The following is a 20000-nucleotide window of genomic DNA, read 5'->3' on the forward strand; positions in this document are numbered from 1 at the left end:
TAGTGTTTTGAAAAATGGATAAATCAGAACAATCTCAGTTTAAAATTTAACCCTAATGCTAGTGACGAGAACAGCCTTAGAAGGTTAAACAGTGAGGAGGTTAAACAGTGAGGAGGTTAAACAGTGAGGAGGTTAAACAGTGAGGAGGTTAAACCCTGAGGAGGTTAAACAGTGAGGAGGTTAAACCCTGAGGATGTTAAACAGTGAGGATGTTAAACAGTGAGGAGGTTAAAACAGTGAGGAGGTTAAACAGTGAGGATGTTAAACAGTGAGGAGGTTAAACAGTGAGGATGTTAAACCCTGAGGAGGTTAAACCCTGAGGAGGTTAAACAGTGAGGAGATTAAACAGTGAGGAGGTTAAACAGTGAGGAGGTTAAACCCTGAGGATGTTAAACAGTGAGGAGGTTAAACAGTGAGGAGGTTAAACCCTGAGGAGGTTAAACAGTGAGGAGGTTAAACAGTGAGGATGTTAAACCCTGAGGAGGTTAAACAGTGAGGAGGTTAAACAGTGAGGAGGTTAAACAGCGAGGAGGTTAAACAGCGAGGAGGTTAAACAGTGAGGAGGTTAAACCCTGAGGAGGTTAAACAGTGAGGAGGTTAAACAGTGAGGAGGTTAAACAGCGAGGAGGTTAAACCCTGAGGAGGTTAAACAGTGAGGAGGTTAAACAGTGAGGAGTTTAAACAGTGAGGAGGTTAAACAGTGAGGAGGTTAAACAGTGAGGATGTTAAACCCTGAGGATGTTAAACAGTGAGGAGGTTAAACAGTGAGGAGGTTAAACAGCGAGGAGGTTAAACAGTGAGGAGGTTAAACCCTGAGGAGGTTAAACCCTGAGGAGGTTAAACAGTGAGGAGGTTAAACAGTGAGGAGGTTAAACCCTGAGGATGTTAAACAGTGAGGAGGTTAAACAGTGAGGATGTTAAACCCTGAGGATGTTAAACAGTGAGGAGGTTAAACAGTGAGGAGGTTAAACAGTGAGGATGTTAAACCCTGAGGATGTTAAACAGTGAGGAGGTTAAACAGTGAGGATGTTAAACAGTGAGGAGGTTAAACAGTGAGGATGTTAAACAGTGAGGATGTTAAACAGTGAGGAGGTTAAACCCTGAGGAGGTTAAACAGTGAGGAGGTTAAACAGTGAGGAGGTTAAACAGTGAGGATGTTAAACAGTGAGGAGGTTAAACAGTGAGGATGTTAAACCCTGAGGATGTTAAACAGTGAGGAGGTTAAACAGTGAGGAGGTTAAACAGCGAGGAGGTTAAACAGTGAGGAGGTTAAACAGTGAGGAGGTTAAACCCTGAGGAGGTTAAACAGTGAGGAGATTAAACAGTGAGGAGGTTAACCAGTGAGGAGGTTAAACCCTGAGGAGGTTAAACAGTGAGGAGGTTAAACAGTGAGGAGGTTAAACAGTGAGGAGGTTAAACCCTGAGGAGGTTAAACAGTGAGGATGTTAAACCCTGAGGAGGTTAAACCCTGAGGAGGTTAAACAGTGAGGAGGTTAAACCCTGAGGAGGTTAAACCCTGAGGAGGTTAAACCCTGAGGAGGTTAAACAGTGAGGATGTTAAACCCTGAGGATGTTAAACAGTGAGGAGGTTAAACAGTGAGGAGGTTAAACAGTGAGGAGGTTAAACCCTGAGGAGGTTAAACCCTGAGGAGGTTAAACAGTGAGGAGGTTAAACCCTGAGGAGGTTAAACCCTGAGGAGGTTAAACTCTGAGGAGGTTAAACAGTGAGAAGGTTAAACCCTGAGGAGGTTAAACCCTGAGGAGGTTAAACAGTGAGGAGGTTAAACAGTGAGGAGGTTAAACCCTGAGGAGGTTAAACAGTGAGGAGGTTAAACAGTGAGGAGGTTAAACCCTGAGGAGGTTAAACAGTGAGGAGGTTAAACAGTGAGGAGGTTAAACAGTGAGGAGGTTAAACCCTGAGGAGGTTAAACAGTGAGGAGGTTAAACAGTGAGGAGGTTAAACCCTGAGGTTTTAAACCCTGAGGATGTTAAACCCTGCAAGCTGTTTTTTGACTAATAACTCTAACAGCATGCTGCTTTGGTAACATTCAGAGGTTTTTAAGAAAATAAAACTAAATGTAAATAAAGCTTAAAGGTGCAGTACTCATCTAGACAAACTGACCCTTTAATGCCCTGATGATGTTACACTTTTGCAGCTCTGTGTCCCCCAAAGCTCCAGCATCTGTCCACTCAGAAATGACCCAAAGTCTTTCTCTGGCAAAGAGGAAAGGACCCCTGCCACCCATCCCTGATACCAAACCCTCAGCCAGGTCTGTCTCTCCTCACCATGAGCATGTTACAGAGGGCCTGTCGATTCCACTCCCTCTAACATACCCAGCTCCCAAACCCAACAACAATACAACAGGAGTGAAGAAAAGTGCCAGCTTTTCACCAGCGAGTAAACAACAACACAACATCAACAACACAACACAAAACAACAACACAACAACAAAACACAAAACTACAATAACAACACAACAACAACACAAAACAACAACAACATCAACAACAACATCTATCACTCTATCTATTCACTTCATCAATGTGTGTTTGTTATTTATATTTCTAACAGGGAGGAAATTATAGTTATTCTGTCGAGAAGCAGTTTACTGGTAAGCTCTCTCTCTCTCTCTCTCTCTCTCTATCTCACTCACTTACTCACTAACTCTTTCGTACACACACACACACACACACACACACACACACACACACACACACCATCACCATATTTTAACAAAACTCTTATTCCTTTATTCTTGTAGATGACATGAGCTGAAGTTACAATGATGACGACACACTGCATTTTTTACGCTGCTAAAAAATTCAAATCAAGCTCAAAAATTAAAAAAAATGTTTTTTGTTTTTTTTATTTCAGATCTCCATTATATGTTCATTCTTTTGTTGAATTAAGAGTCTCTGTGGTATCTGAGATCACATGTGATTGATGTCTGCTTTAACAAACCCTCAGGTTAAGACTTCAGCTTAAAGCAGCTCAAAGATGTTCATAAACCTGCAACATGAATAAAAAAATGAATATATACCCATGAGTCAGAGAATGACTTAGCACTGAAGCTGTACTTCACGTCTACTCATGAAGTGATCTTGTGTCTCGTGGGGATTCAGAAGAGGACCAGGAGAGGTTTAATAATTAATCAGGCAGAACATCAAACATCTGAAGGCGATGGAATTCACATTGTGTCTGTTAGATCTGTTCAATTTGTCTTTATAATTTCATGCCCAGCCAACATGTCTATGGCTTCATATGGCTTAGTGATGTGATGGCGTTTGGGCCCATTATTCTGTCCACATGGGGCCCATAAATATTTCTTCATGGCCTGTTCATGTGTAAGGCCAACTATCCCCTATCCCCACATGAGCCATTTATTCATGTTTATTATCCCTTATGGAGGTGAAGATGTGGTCAGCTTCAGGACCCTCATGGTTAAGATTCACACGAAATCTGTGCCAAGGATATTGTGTGGTGATTCATTTATTCACTGGATTTTCCCATAAATTCATTTGGAGCTCGATCCAACTGGGTGGGGTTAACTCAAAATGGGTGGGGTTACCTGGAAATGGGTGGGGCTAGATCCAAATGTTTGGGTTTTTTTATCTGTCAGTTTAATTTCCCTACTCGATTATACTCATCTTTTGTACTGTCAATGGTTGATGTCTTATTTATTGTTTTTTTTTTATTCCATTACATGACATTCACTTGTTATGAACAACTTTTATATTGCAGACACACCACATAATCTTAACCTAATAACAAACATCTTTTTAAAGTTTACATTAACATCGTTTGGCATTTTGTCACTGCTACGCTGGAATAAACTCCTTTTCTTCATCAAGATCTTTGCTCTCATTGATTTATTTTCTTACACTTAACATGGCGTATAAAGCTCTAAGCTTTCCTTTCATGTCAGCAACCTCAGCCACATGACTCTAGTATAAAAAAAATAACAAACTTGTCTGAATTTCTGTTCTAAAAACTCTGCATGCGACCTGACGTGTGTTAGCTGTTATGATAGCGTGAGACCTCAGCGTGAGGTCTTTTCTCTGTGAGTGATGTCATACTCAGCGAGATCAGATTTTCTTCAGGAGCGCTAATAGTTTCTCTCTGTCAGGACTTCAGTAGCACCTCGTGACAGGAAATGTGACAGCCCTATACATCACACACTCAGCTTATACACTTACCGAGCTCAAGGGTGAATTACAGACCTTTTAAAGGATTATTCATGATGGATCGGGTCTATATACATGCTTCTGAGGCTGCTGGGAATTTAGGCTTCGGTCCAAGACTCAAAAAAAAAAAAAGAAAGGCATTTTACAATCAGAGATTATATAGATTCTTTTTATTGTGTTGGTCTAATCTTAAAGTGCACGCTATACCTTGTGTGTGTGTGTGTGTGTGTGTGTGTGTGTGTGTGTGTGTGTGTGTGTGTGTGTGTGAATTACAAGTTAAAACATCAGTACGTTTTGCTGAATCATGTCATGAAATTTACCCGCAGCGTTCCTGAGTGACGGCTCACCTGCACCTGTCTTCACAGCAGCTTTCATAGTAGAACAAGATAACCTGAGGGCTGAGAATTAAATAACAGGCATTTAAAGTTGCACAGACATTTAACGTTAACCGCTTGTGTAAAGGCAGCAACATCTGGATAGAGAAATAGATTTTCTAGAAAATTCCACTGATTTTCTCTCAAAGAAATCTGCAGTCTGTATGTTAATAATAAACTCTTATGCTAATTATATCAGTTTTCAGATTTACTAAAGGCTTTGTAAATAAAAACAATGAATATTTTATTATATATATTTATTGATAAATGTCAAATTTTCTGCTATTGTTTGACTCCAAATAATCAAAAATGTATTAGGTGATCACTTCCTATTCACATCTCATAAGTGATTATCGTTTTTGAATCACGTTTAGCTTATTATTATTATTATTATTATTATTATTATTATTATTATTATTATTATTATTATAGCAAACCTGTGACTTCCATCAATAATAATAACATGTTCAAAACCCTAATTCATTTAATTTTCTTAGAATTCACATTCACATTGATGCAATATAAATTATTGAAAATAATAAGTTCTCCATTTTAAGTATAAATACAAATAATTAAATACTTTTTTCCATTATTTTTATCTCGGTTAATTTAGATCCTAATTAACTATTAAACTACAGACCCATTTGAAACATTCTGTTTATGTCTAAAAACTCTGTGTCACAAAAATCCTCTCCACTGCTTCTCTCTTTCTACATATCCTGAAGCATCCAGAGATTGTACCAGCTCCAGTTGGACTCTGCTTCTTGGACTCCTTCTGGTCTTTGAGGACAACAACCTTTTCATCAATACACAATTGTCAGACTGTATATTTATAATCACACCCTCCAGTGTCACCCAAATGAGGATGAGGTTCACTTTTGAGTCTGGTTCCTCTCAAGGGTCCTTCCTTTATCATCTAAGGGAGTTTTTCCTCACCACAGTCACCTCAGTCACCTCAGACTTGTTCATTAAGGATAAATACAAACACTTTTAAATAGAAGTCTAATATTAATCTTGAACTTTTTAACTTTCTGAACTGCAAAGATAATGTTGTTTAAGCAGAACTAATAGACTTCATTAATAGACGTCTTTATTACCAGTACAACAGTGTTTAATTAACTTATGGAACGTTTTCAATCGGTATAAAGAAACGTCTGATGTCGTGTCTCTGATCTAAAATAAATCAGGACTCTTTCAGTGTGTTTTAGACGTGTGTTTTTCCCTCTGTTGATAATCTTAAACTGAATTTTAGTGTTGAATATAAATCTGAGCTGCTTTTAAGATGAACAAACACTTGGCGCATCTCAGAGAGCAGAAACGGGTTTGATATCAACATTTACTCTGAAGATACATTTTTTTTTTGTTTGTTTTTTTGGAACCTTTCTATAAAAATTGTTCTTAGTATTGTAGATAAATACAGAAAGATTTATGAAACACTACAAAGTCCACTTAGTGTCCACTTTCATATGAGCTTCATTTTAACACCACTGTGGAGTGAGACATGATGATGATGTTCATCATGAGAAAAAGATTTCAAATAGAAATGATTTACATGGTTTGTATTTACAACGCTCCAAATTCCTTTACATCTTACTTAAATCTGGCATAAAAAAATCGCTGTGATCTTAAGACCTCGTGGGAAATGACTTTATATCTCAGTGTAAACTGGAGGCTTCACACTTACTTGTAATTACTTGTTAGCGTCAAAAGCACAAAAACTAAAGCTAAGACCTGCTGCTCCTCGGCTGATGTCTCGGCTGATGGATTACACTGAACATATGAGAGGGAAACTGGGTATGTTTCAAATCTTTAAGAGATGAGTGTGAAAGTGCCTCAGGTTGGCAGCAGATGTGCATACACTCTCTCTCTCTCTCTCTCTCTCTCTCTCACACACACACACACACACACACACACTCTTTCTCTCCGCCTCGAACGCCTCACACTCATGCTCTGAGGTTCAGTTCCTCTCTGTGCCACAGCGGGATATTTTATATTGTCAATGTTTTTTTATAGTGTCTGATTGTGAGATTGTTTCTGATCGGTTGGTTTGGTGCTGAAACTCGTCACAGCAGGTGAGTACAGAGAAGAGAAGAGAAAAGAAGAGAAAAGAAGATGAGTGTCACTTGTTTTCTCTTGTTAATCTCTAGTCTTAGTTTTATCTAAAGTAATCATCAGTTTCTATGAATGATTCAGTATTTACTGTGAAACTATTATTAGAAATACGAAGGCTATGATGTACTTATGAAAAGAGGTTTAATCAGGATTTGCGACATGACAAAGCTTTGCTTTAATTAGATATTTGACAGACTCTAATTCTAATGTACGTGCTTGTACACTCATTATACTGAACACAGGATAACGAAGCATCTGCCTTTCACTCTCTGTACACATACACATACATGATCTGTGACATTAAGAGACCAAAAAATGGAGATTCCTCGTGTTATTGTTGTGTCCATGTTGATGATTAAACCTCTTTGCCATGTCTCACTCCACAGTGGTGTTAATATGAAGCTCATATAAAAGTAGACACTCAGGACTTTAAGAATTTGTAGTGTTTCAGAAGGATTTCTGTTTTTATCTACAATACTAGAGGTGATATTTTATATATAAAAAAGTCCCAAAAATTGTAATTCAGTGCGGTTTTGTTTGTATTGCACTTTTAACAATGGACATTGTTTCAAAGCAGCTTTACAGAACATATAATTTTAATGTACATTTATTTAAATGTCTATTTATTTATCCCTATTTATACATAATGAGCGAGATTGAGGTGACTGAGGTGACTGTGGTGAGGAAAAACTCCCTTAGATGGAAGAGGAAGAAACCTTGAGAGGAACCAGACACAAAAGTGAACCTCATCCTCATTTGGGTGACACTGGAGGGTGTGATTATAAACTGTTATAAACACCGGAGGGTGTTATTATGAATAATATCCTTTCTACAGTCAGATGCAGTCAGTTGGAGTTATGTAACCAGGAGCTCTGAAGCAGCTCATAAATTAGCTTATCATCTGTATTGATTAGAAGGTTGTTGTCCTCAAAGACCACATGGAGTTGGCATCTTCTCTTTTAAAGTCCAAAATTTTCATCAAGCTTGTACAATCTCTAGAAACCTCATGATAGGTAGAGAAAGAGAGGCAGAGGAGAGGATTTAGTGTAGCTGCTGTTTGTAATATTAACCAGCACTAGATAATAATAAGCATTTGTTCAGATCTACTAGAGCACAAGGTTATGAGATGTATTATGTGTATTCCAGGCTAAAGAGATATGTCTTTAATCTACATTTAACCTGGGAGAGTTTTAGAGTTTGGGAACTAAATACGAAAACGCTCTAGCTCTAATGCTAAACACTCTATTCTGAGGAATAACAAAAGACCAGAGTTTTGTGATCTCAGAAAAACAAAAAACGCTTAGGTTTTTTTTTTTCAAACAAAAGTTTCTACCTTCATAGTAAATGTTGATATCAAACCCATTTCTGCTCTCTGAGATGCTCCAAGTGTTTGTTCATCTGAAAATCAGCTCAAATTTATCATCAACACTCAAATTCAGTGTAAGATTATTAGCCTGATTTAAAACATCCCAGAAGTCTGTTTGCATCTTGAAATTCTAGTGTTAAAGAGTTCATTCCTAAAAAGAAAGAGGTCAGAATGTTAAATGTTGAATCTCGACCCAGATCAAACCTTAAAACTTAAATAATTATTTTGTAAAGCTACTTTGAGACGAGGTCCAAAGTGTAAAGAGCAATAAAAATAAATTAAATTGAAATGGAAAATAAAAAAAAAACACAAAGAGAAATTAGAAATGCATTTTATTTTATACATTATTAACATTCTTTTTCTGATCCGTTTATCTCAAGTGTCTTTATGGATTATATTATATTAAATTAAATGTGTATTATTGTGTCTGAAAGTATATAATATGTCTCAGTATATATTCAGTGCTCATTGTCTATTCTATTAGATAGATTAAAAAAAACAAAATTAAAAATTTGGAACAGAATTGTTACTTGAAGTGTAAAAAAATAACACCTGCAAACCTACAAAGAATGGAGGGTTTAATAGAAATTCAATTTCTGTGTCGGTGTGTGTTTAGTACTACAAATATTTGTATCTGGGAGGCACAGTGGCTTAGTGGTTAGCATGTTTGCCTCACACCTCCAGGGTCAGGGTTTGATTCCTGCCTCCACCGTGTGTGTGTGGAGTTTGCATGTTCTCCCCGTGCCTCGGGGGTTTCCTCCGGGTACTCCGGTTTCCTCCCCCGGTCCAAAGACATGCATGGTAGGTTGATTGGCATCTCTGGAAAATTGTCCGTAGTGTGTGATTGCGTGAGTGAATGAGTGTGTGTGTGTGTGCCCTGCGATGGGTTGGCACTCCGTCCAGGGTGTATCCTGCCTTGATGCCCGATGACGCCTGAGATAGGCACAGGCTCCCCGTGACCCGAGGTAGTTCGGATAAGCGGTAGAAGATGAATGAATGTACCAGTGTTTTTTGTTTGGTTTTAAAAGATAATCAGAATTAAAGTTTTTCGAATTGATTTCAAATAAAACTTGATTGAATTCATCCCTGCTGTTTTAACAGTCTATGTGGCTCATTAAATATCCGAGCATGTCACGCTTATTCATGAAACACTTTCCAACAAACCTAACAAGACTGTTCTTATGTGTGTGCACTGTTACTATGACAACCGGTACTAGCGAGAAACAGCTACAGTATTTATCCTAGCATTCTCTCTACGTTAGATTTATTATATTCATCAGTGATTCAGATGAAATAAAGTTTGGTGTAATTCTGATTGGCAATGAAAAAAAAAAACGTACTCTTTTTTTCACTTACACTTTTGCTCCATGTTTGTTTTTTTTCAGTAATTAATGTGCATCCTGACTGAACAGGAAGTTTCACAAGAGTGCTGAAAAGAGCGTGTTTTCATGGATTACATGTATATTTTAAATAGTGTGAAAGCAGCATTGATCATTAGACACATTCTGTGCTTAAAATATAGCTTTAAACATATTTGGCTTTTGATACAGTAGATGTTTCTCTCTGTGTGTGTGTGTGTGTGTGTGTGTAGGTACAATGCAGCTGCATGTGAGCTGGCTGTTGTTGCTGCTCAGGCTGCACTTTGTTTGGTCTCAACAAGAAGATTATGAGGAAGACTACGAGGAAGAAGAAGCAGAAGAGAGAAACATCAGGAGAAAAGTCAAAAGCAAACTGCTCACATCTAACTTCACACCGAAGAACAACGCTCAGTGTGAGGCATTACTCCTGCACACACCATGTCATACTAACTCACATCATACAACAGGGCTGTGGATGTTTTTTTTTCCGCTAGTCTGCTTGTACTTGTACCGTCCCTCGAACAAGAGACCGTTCTGTAAAGGGAATAACACACACCTTTATAAGCCTTCTTTAGCTTAATACAGTTTCTCACATGTAATCTTATATGTAATATCTTTCATTTCTCAAAATAACAATATACTGACGAGTTTCTGAAGAAAGTTTAAAAACCTTAATCAAAACCACAAATGCTGATGATCCAGATAATTAAGTATCACATATCATTTCTAGGCTGTATTTCTCATCAAACAGATGTTATTTTAATAGAAAATAGTATAATTTTAATTAAAAACCTTGCTTTAACTGTGGACATTGTTTACAGGAGTATAATAATTTAGAATAAAAATGATATAAGTTAAAATTGTCATTTGATATTTATACATTTCACAGATGCCTTTATCCAGAGAGACTTACATTTTATGTAGAAAAGTTTGTTTAACAAGAGGTTCTTGCTCAGGAGTTCAGCATGGTGGATATGGGATTTGAACTCACAACCTTCTGGTCACTAGTTTAATAATGTAACCACTAGACTACCACATCCCTTAGTCTGTAATAAACAACTGTCAGAAGTGGGATTTGAACCCACGCCTCCATGAGGAGACCAGAAGACCCAGGAACCTGGAAGGTATTGAACCTTGAGTCTGGCGCCTTAGACCACTCGGCCATTCTGACAGACCTGAGATGAGCAAGCAAGCCAGAGGTAATATACTGTAGTATCATACACAGTACAGTGATATAATATAATATAATATAATATAATATAATATAATATAATATAATATAATATAATATAATATAATATAATATAACATAATTAATATAATATCATTAATATAATATAATTAATATAATATATATTATTATAGGGACAAACTGGATAGGGTGTCATCCATTACAGGGCACAATCACATACATTCACACACAAACACAACCACACACACACACACACACACACACACACAGATAAAGATACTACTTAGCATAAAACACGTCTTTGGAGTTGGGGAGAAAAAACAGAGAACCCAGAAAAAAAAAGCACAGGGAGAACATGCAAACTCCACACACACAAACACAGGAATCGACCTGTCACCCCAGTGGTTATAGTGTACAACAGTGTAGTGTAGTGTAGAATTGTGTAGTATAACACAGTGTAGTGTGTTATAGTGTACAACAGTGTAGTGTAGAATTGTGTAGTATACTACAGCATAGTGTGTTATCGTGTACAACAGTGTAGTGTATAATTGTGTAGTATAACACAGTGTAGTGTGTTATTGTGTACAACAGTGTAGTGTAGTGTTGTTAAGAATTGTGTAGTATAACAGCGTGGTGTGTTATTGTGTACAACAGTGTAGTGTAGAATTGTGTAGTATAACACAGTGTAGTGTGTTATAGTGTACAACAGTGTAGTGTATAATTGTGTAGTATACTACAGCATAGTGTGTTATTGTGTACAACAGTGTAGTGTAGTGTTGTTAAGAATTGTGTAGTATAACAGCGTGGTGTGTTATTGTGTACAACAGTGTAGTGTAGAATTGTGTAGTATAACAGCGTGGTGTGTTATCGTGTACAACAGTGTAGTGTAGAATTGTGTAGTATAACAGCGTAGTGTGATATAAAGTGTTAAAGTGTGTTATAGTGTATAATGATATTATAGCAGTGAGTGTATTAGAGTATGTAGTGTACTACAGTGTGAGATGAAGTGTGTGTGCAGTACCTTCCATTTCTAACCCTGTGTAATTATGGAATTATGGATTCAGCTTTATGATGATTAACTTCTGGAATTTTGAGCCTGGAAGATGTGATCTTATCTCCTCTTTATGTCTGTGTGCTTTATGATTTAAATTTCCATTCACTGTCCTGAGGCATGTTTCCTTTATGCCATGTTCTCTCTCTCTCTCTCTCTCTCTCTCTCTCTCTCTCTCTCTCTCTCTCTCTCTCTCTGTGTTTGTGTGTGTGTTTGTGTGTGTGCGTGTGTGTGTGCACGTGTGTGTGTCTGAATGTGATTTGTAATGAAGAGATGTATCTTTAGGATCTAGGAATGTGAGAAAGCTTTGAACGTTACTTTTTTTTCTTCTTAAATCATTACACAGCTACCTGAGATTTTTTTATTGCTAGTGCCAAGCTGGTGCAATAACAATTCACTTCTCATTTGGACAAAGCTAAACTCTATCAAATCCAATATAAATGACCCCATTTTACTTTCCTGGTGGTTGCTAGGTCTTCTGTCTAAGGATATCAATCCCTAGGGACACTGGACTTTACTTCGACTTTGATACAAGGTGCTATGATCTGATTAGAAAACAATTCTTTGTGTATTTTGATAAAATTTAATAAATCAGACTTGGGCAATCAGTCTATTATTAACCCCCAAATTTATTCATAAATATATTATATAAATATATAATATATACATAATATATTCATTTATTCGAATATTAAAATTTTCAATTAAAATCTTTTAGAATTTTAAACTTTTACAATGCATTTTTTGTAACACCTATTACATTTTTGTTGATACATTAACAATCATCTCAAAAAACTAAATGCATCACATAAAGGCATTCAGTCAAGAGGCACGTGTAAAGATGTCTGTCACCGTATTTCCTGGAAAGCAAGTGTCAAATTTTCCGTAGTTCCTGGAAAGCAAGTGTCAAATTTGTCCCTGCATTAGTGGTATTTTGTCACAGATTTTAATAGCCAATCAGGTTCTAGTATGCAAATCATAGCACTAGAAGCTAAAGATATTCTCTCACTCACTCATCTTCTACCGCTTATCCAAACTACCTCGGGTCACGGGGAGCCTGTGCCTATCTCAGGCGTCATCGGGCATCAAGGCAGGATACACCCTGGACGGAGTGCCAACCCATCGCAGGGCACACACACACACACTCACATTCACACACTACGGACAATTTTCCAGAGATGCCAATCAACCTACCATGCATGTCTTTGGACCGGGGGAGGAAACCAGAGTACCAGGAGGAAACCCCCGAGGCACGGGGAGAACATGCAAACTCCACAAGAATTGAACCCCCAACCCTGGAGGTGTGAGGCGAACATGCTAACCACTAAGCCACTGTGCCTCCCAGATACAAATATTTGTAGTACTAAACACACACCGACACAGAAATTGAATTTCTATTAAACCCTCCATTGTTTGTAGGTTTGCAGGTGTTATTTTTTTTTAATAATAAAAAATTCTTGTATTATTAAAAAACAAAATGCATAATTTCCAGGCAATCTAAGAAAAAAGCCTTGTCCATGCCAAGCATGCAAACTTGTTGACATGTTAACATGCTACCGTTGATCGCTTGACTGGGCAGAACTAATCTATTGCCCTGTATCAAGCAAGGATTCAACCAGCATGTCAGGCAACAACACAGAGAGTTGGCACGGTGGTGCAACAGATGTGTTGGCGCTTCATAATCCATGGTTAGATCCTGATCTCTGGTTATTGTCTATGCAGAATCACATGTGATCTCTCTGTGTCTGTGTGGGTTTTCTATGAGTTCTAAGATTTATAGGTTTCCTCCCAAACCGTGCTAGCAGGTGGAATTGGTCTGATAAACTTCCTCAAAGTCTGAATGTTAGTGCACTGGTCTCCATGAACTGGTATCCCTTCCATAGACTGGTATCCTATTCAGGGTGTGTCCCAGGATCTCACCTGGTGTTCCAGACTTCAGATACACAGGGACACTAATCAGGATACAGAACATGAATGAATGAGACTTCTTGATGATTTCTTGTGTTCTCTTTGATAGGAAAACACTCACAGTTTTTTAGATGGAGACTTCCATAGTTTTCTGAAAGATTTTCTTTCTTTCCCAGGAATGATTTATTCCTCTTTCAAATGTGTTGAATTTTCTATACATAATGTGGCCTTTAGGGGCACGGTGGCTTAGAGGTTAGCACGTTTGCCTCATACCTCCAGGGTTGGGGGTTCGATTCCCGCCTCCACCTTGTGTGTGTGGAGTTTGCATGTTCTCCCCGTGCCTTGGGGGTTTCCTCCCCCAGTCCAAAGACATGCATGGTAGGTTGATTGGCATCTCTGGAAAATGAGTGAGTAATGTGGAGTTTGTCTCACACTCTACTTCAGTTCAAGTGTCCTGTGTGTATAATGAGTTTCAGATGATTGGCTTCATGTCTTTAAGATTTTCAAGCCTGCTTTGTTATGCTTTTCTCAGTGCTCATGAACGAGAACTGCAGTATCGAGTTGGCATTTCTTCTGGACAGCTCTGAAAGTGCCAAAGACAACCATGGCCAGGAGAAGCACTTTGTCACTGAGGTGGTTGAGCGCATGCAGGACACGCACCTCCAGAACGGCCGCAGCCTGAGTTTCAGATCTGCGCTGCTTCAGTACAGCAGCCATGTGATACCCGAGCAGACCTTCAGCCAGTGGAGGGGCGTGGCCAACTTCAAAGCCAACATTGCACCCATGTCCTACATCGGGCAAGGCACGTACGTGACGTACGCCATCACAAACCTCACGCACCTCTACCTAAATGAATCAGGAACTGGAAGTGTCAAAGTGGCTTTGCTGCTCTACGATGGAGAATCACATCCAAAAAATCCAGATTTGTTTTCTGCCGTAGCTGATGCCAAGAACCAAGGGGTTCGTTTCTTTGCCATTGGAGTCACACCTGCTGCCAGAGAAATATCTAAAATGGCTGAGCTCAGGATGTTGGCTAGTTCTCCAACAACACGCTACTTACACAACCTGCAGGATAAAGACATTGTCAAGAAGATCATAAAAGAACTGGTGAGTCCTCAGTCTGAGAAGAATAAAACTTACACATCCCTTTCTATGGGTTTATTTAAATAAACATCCTCATGGAGGTCATTTAGGCCGATTATTAGTCAGATATTTTATCCATCATAGAAAGTAATAATATACCAGAACAAGCGCATTACAGCTGCTGTTATAGAAACCTAATCAATACCTAATCAATAAAATAGTTATAGACATTATAAAGGAAGTTAGTGTATGTACTAACTGGCTTTGTTCAAATGTTAATGAAAAAAACAAAAATCATTTAAATGGTAGGTCAAAACATTCACAGGTCATGAGATTCTCAAACATTTACGTCAGCTTGGTGGACCTGGGATTTGAACTCACAACCTTCTGGTCAGTAGTTCAGACAACACACAGTGGCTTGACATTATGGGTCAAAGCTGTGAAACATTTGTGCTGTGGCTCTGAGTGCAGGTGATGGTGATTGATGATTGTGTGATTTATGTGTTTCTGTTGTGGATGGAGATGTTTGTAGGCCATGGTGCACGGTGAACTTTGTGCATTGGTGTGTCATATCTCCTTCTTCTTCTTCTTCTTCTTCTTTCGGCTTTTCCCTTCAGGGGTCGCCATAGCGAATCATCTCTCTCCACCTATCCCTATCTTCTGCATCCTCAACACTTGCACCCACTAGCTTCATATCCTCATTAATTACATCCATATACCTCCTCTTTGGCCTTCCTCTTTGCCTCCTGCCTGGCAGCTCCATGTCCAACATTCTCCTACCAATATAGTCACTCTCCCTCCTCTGAACATGTCCAAACCATCTTAATCTGGCCTCCCTAACTTTGTCCCCCAAACGTCCAACATGAGCTGTCCCTCTGATGTACTCGTTCCTAATCCTGTCCAATCTGGTCACTCCCAAAGAGAACCTCAACATCTTCAGTTCGGCTACCTCAAGCTCTGACTCCTGTCTCTTCTTCAGTGACACTGTCTCTAAACCATACAGCACGGCCGGTCTCCATTGGTGTGTCATATAATGGAAGTTAATGGTCTTCATTTAATTAAACAACAGAAAAGCTAACTAACATAAATATAACAAGCATGACAAACATAACAACAGACTGCACATGACTACAATAACATTCATATCGATGTGACAAGGACAGAGACAGATACAATGACTATATATATATAACACAACTAATCAGGATCAGGTGACATTACAGGGACACAGGTAAAGACATAGCACCGCCCACATGGAAACAATAAAACGAGTAAATAAGAACACCTGACAGCACCCCCTCTAGTGGTCTGGCAAGGAACTGACAGATCTCCTGACAGGGTGATCTTGGGATTCAAACTCAAAACATTTCACTCAATAGTCCAATACTTTATCCACTGAGCAACAATTTCCACCAGCTCCTTCTTCTAAATGAATGTTTTTTTCCCAAACAGAAGTTGAAGGGGTTTCACCAACACAGAGGACAGACACTGTTAAAAACTCGAATAATAAATCATGGTAGTTTGGGGAATGTCTTCCAGATCCTCAGTAGTGTTTAAAGCACAGGTTTGTTTTGAACTGAACTTCAGAGTTGACTTTGCTTTGGGTCATTTGTAAAAAAAAAGAAAAAAAAAGTGAGTAGCGCAGCAGCATCCGAGGCGTCGATGTTAACACAGCTGCTGTAAGTCCTACGTCCTGGTGTCACAGGGGAACCGTAAGGACACACGAAAACATCTGTATATTTTATGTCTGTTTTTTCACTTTGAAGTAGAAAATTTTTTACTGTGTTTGAATTGGATAAAGCAAAGGATGAAAGTGAGCAGTGTTGTTACGTGACATGTGTTCTAATACATTATGTTATATTAACACAGTGTTCGGGTTTGAAAGCGTTGATTAGTTTTAAATAATAGGAGTCAGGAGCCAAGACAGTAATTTCAATACAAATCCCAGGTATATATTACTGGATTTATGCACAGCTCATACTTTCCCTGGGGTTAACACTGAATCCTGGCTCTTAATAATCTGATGTTTCACACTGTACATTTTTAAACCCTGGATTAACCTTCGCTTATTTGTATTTTTGCGTATCATCAACCCTGATTCTGTGATGCTCAGTGTTTTGTTTTGACTCTACAGAGTTGTTTTTATCAGCTTACGCTATGTCCTGCTTTAGATTTTTCTTTTTTTATTCCACCTTTTACACCAACCGTCTCCTCTGTCTGTATGTGATATTCAGTCAGTTCATTGATATTCTTATTCTTATTTCTGACTGCCATATTCTGGCTTGTATAAATATTTTTATATTATATTATATTATATTATATTTTTAATTTGTAAAAGAACTGGAATCAGAATCAGTTTTATTGGCAAACACTGTGGAAAAATCCAAGAAAAAAACAATCCAGGTTGATCCAGGGTTTAAGAATGTAGTGTGAAACATCAGATTATGAAGAATATATATATATATATATATATATATATAATATATATATATATATATATATATATATATATATAAAATAATTTAAGCAAGGTTAACTGTATAATATATAGTGGACCAGTACAAACTAGGGATGTATATATATATATATATATATATATATAGTGGCCAATACCACTTTTTTTCTTCCGATCCGATTCCGATACCAGAGTTTGCCAGTATCGTCCGATACCGATCCGATATCTGTGTACTTTTCTACCTTTAAAACTAAAGAATGTAAACAACTCGCTTAGTTATTAAGATTTATTTGTTTCTGGCAAAGGAATACAAAAATGCCCTTATTACTGGATGAAAAATGAAAACACAAGAAACCATAAAAAAGTATTAATGCAGTAACAAACAGTACTTTTAACAGTTAGTGGTATAACAAACTAAACCATATATACTGCAGTTATTAAATTAAATTATTTTCTGAAGAAAAGGCAATATTTTAAAGTGAATCTTATATTAGAACTCTTGAAACACAATGCAAAGTGTATTAAACAGTAAACCTTGCACCCAAATGAGCGACATGTTTAACACGCTGAGGTAAATGGAAAGGGTTCCTGCTAAACTTGCTAAAGTCTGTCTGTCGCATTTATTATTTATATTATTTATTTTCATTCATGTAATTTAACATATAAGTGTATTTTTCTTATAAGTTTAAGCAATAGTCTTTGACGTTTGCTGTTCATTAATCAACCACCACGGCCATGGGCGTCTGAAGTAAATAAAAAGTGGGCGTGTCCTGTCCCACACATATATAATGGTTCCCATGGATGTCAGGAAGCAGGAGCGTGTTCAATGCTGTGGGTAAAACACGGAATGGAGTTTAATTTGTTAGAGAATTCCTCAAGCAGAATGGATTCGACTGGCGGCGCTCTGAAAAGTAATATAAAAAAAGACATATGCGCTGAATAGAGACGATAAAAGTGGGTGGGTCCAATATTATTGGTCTTAAAAAGTGGGTGTGTCCTGTCCCACCCACATATAATGGTTCCGACGCCCATGACCACGGGTATCGGATTAGGATCGGTCACGCACCACCGATACCCGATCCACTCAAAATGCTTGGATCGGCGTCAATACCGATCCAAAATATCGGATCGGTACATCCCTAGTACAAACATTAAATAACAAATTCTACATTTAGTGCAGATGTAAAAATGAACTCTACATTATTTGTACATTAGTGAACCAGTGCAGGACTGACGGTTTGCGGTAGGAAGGTAAGTTAATGTGCAGGTGCAATAATGTAATGGGTTTTTGCACACGGGATCTGATTAGGTTTCTGTTGCTAAGCGACAAGCAGTAACATTTTAACACCGCATCATTTCACACTGTACACGTTTGTCACCATGATGTGGAGTTAACACTGTAAAACACTGATGCTGCTTCAGAGCAGAAACCGGGTTTAAAAGAAGTTTGGAAGATAACCTTGTGTTAAGTGCAGTATGAGTAACAAGAGTGTACAGTATAATGTGTCTGTGACAGGGTTCCCACGCGTGCTGGAAAACCTGGAAATCCTGGAAAATTAATGACCAATGTTCCAGTCCTGGAAAACACATGGAAAATGAGAGAAAACATAAATTGTCCTGGAAAAAATCTTGTTGTCCTGGAAAATTATTATTTTTAAATGTTCTTGATCATTTAAAGAACAGTTTACAACTGGTCGAAACAATTAACGGGTTTGACGGGTTTTTTGTTATGCTGTTTAATCTCGCTGTGACGGATGATGCTGTCTTGTGTTGGTGGTTTCAGGTGCTAGGAATGGTTTAAGTGCTTGAATGTTTTCAGCAAATGGCAGGTTATATTAATCTTGTTAATCTGAATATCATGTGCAAGGGGAATGCACAGCAAACTAAAGCATGCATGACGGGATTGGCCTGAGAAAGGAGAGGGTATTATTAATATGTGCGGTCTTTTTTTTTATAAATGTTGAAACTTCATTCACATGACAAATTGTCTTTAAAAGTATAGTTAAGTAATAGCCATAAAGTGTACGTTGTTGAAGAACATATTACTTTAGGCCGTGAATCTGTGATCCTTGTCCTTTTTTTTTGCTAAATTTGAAATGTCCTGGAAAAGTCCTGGAAAATGATCTCTGAAAAAGAGTGGGAACCCTGTGTTAGCACATTCTATAGGTCTGTGTTCAGGCATGGGTGAAGTTCTTATTGTCTAAAAACAACTTTCATAAATTGTGATAAAATGAAAAAAACTATAATCCAGAGCATCTTTACGCGTGCCTGTTATAGGCGTCTAATTCTTCCAATGAAACTTCCGCAGTGGAAATGAAGAGCAGTAAATCTTTGTGTCTGAAAGTAACAGCAGTGTTTTCCCAGATGAAATTCTTACTTGAAGTGAGTTATATAGCCTTTAGATTGAAACGCTTTGTTGTGGTGAGATGCACTTTATATTTCTGAGCACATCCTGCACACAGTAACTCCAGCAGACACACACACACACACACACATGCACATGCTGAGGAAACGATCATTGAACAACTGCTGGCCAGAACTTTCCTGTTAAAAAAACAACATGAAGAGCAGGATGTGTGTCTGATTTTAACCGTAGCTGAATCTGATTCAATAAAATGGAGGATTGATTAGATATGAACACGCAGATTTATGTGTATATTCATTTTATGGCATCTTGTCCTGCTGGCACGTTGTATTTTAATGTTCCAGGGATAATCATTTACATCTTAATACTATAGAAAGTTTTAAAAAAAAAGGCATAAAAAGTCGTAAAAAGATGGGCGTGAAAAGTAAAGGCCATTTATGCTTTCTGTGTACTAATGTTAACAGCTGCTCTCACTCAGATCATTAGATTGTGTATGCAATATTTGTGTACATGAATCTGCAACATGAACTGAAAATCATAGCCAGAAATCC

General features: G+C 38.0%; 2 protein-coding genes and 1 non-coding gene across 5 annotated transcripts in view; 2 read left to right on the forward strand and 1 right to left on the reverse strand.

Annotated features, from left to right (window-relative positions):
* si:dkey-197j19.6 (actin nucleation-promoting factor WAS) overlaps positions 1–3821 on the forward strand; it is a 7719-nt gene extending 3898 nt beyond the window's left edge. For 2 of the 3 annotated variants that reach the window (XM_060867035.1, XM_060867036.1), the window contains 2 exons: positions 2157–2612; positions 2763–3821. In XM_060867035.1, the coding sequence (XP_060723018.1) occupies positions 2157–2586 (430 nt within the window). In that variant the 3' untranslated portion in view covers positions 2587–2612; positions 2763–3821. The remainder of the gene's footprint in view (positions 1–2156; positions 2613–2762) is intronic. The other variant, XM_060867037.1, reaches the window with a different exon arrangement.
* A 2754-nt stretch (positions 3822–6575) lies between these two features.
* The window catches only part of col28a2b (collagen, type XXVIII, alpha 2b), a 39746-nt gene continuing 26321 nt past the window's right edge, over positions 6576–20000 (forward strand). The window contains exons 1-3 of the mRNA XM_060867244.1: positions 6576–6631; positions 9629–9808; positions 14079–14653. Coding sequence (XP_060723227.1) covers positions 9634–9808; positions 14079–14653 — 750 coding nt within the window. The 5' untranslated portion in view covers positions 6576–6631; positions 9629–9633. The remainder of the gene's footprint in view (positions 6632–9628; positions 9809–14078; positions 14654–20000) is intronic.
* trnal-caa (transfer RNA leucine (anticodon CAA)) lies at positions 10456–10566 on the reverse strand. The gene is made up of 2 exons: positions 10529–10566; positions 10456–10501 (listed from the first exon to the last, which is right to left on the reverse strand). It is a non-coding gene; the product is annotated as a tRNA-Leu (tRNA).

Source organism: Tachysurus vachellii, chromosome 4 (genome assembly GCF_030014155.1).
Source record: "Tachysurus vachellii isolate PV-2020 chromosome 4, HZAU_Pvac_v1, whole genome shotgun sequence".
Taxonomy (NCBI): Eukaryota; Metazoa; Chordata; class Actinopteri; order Siluriformes; family Bagridae; genus Tachysurus; species Tachysurus vachellii.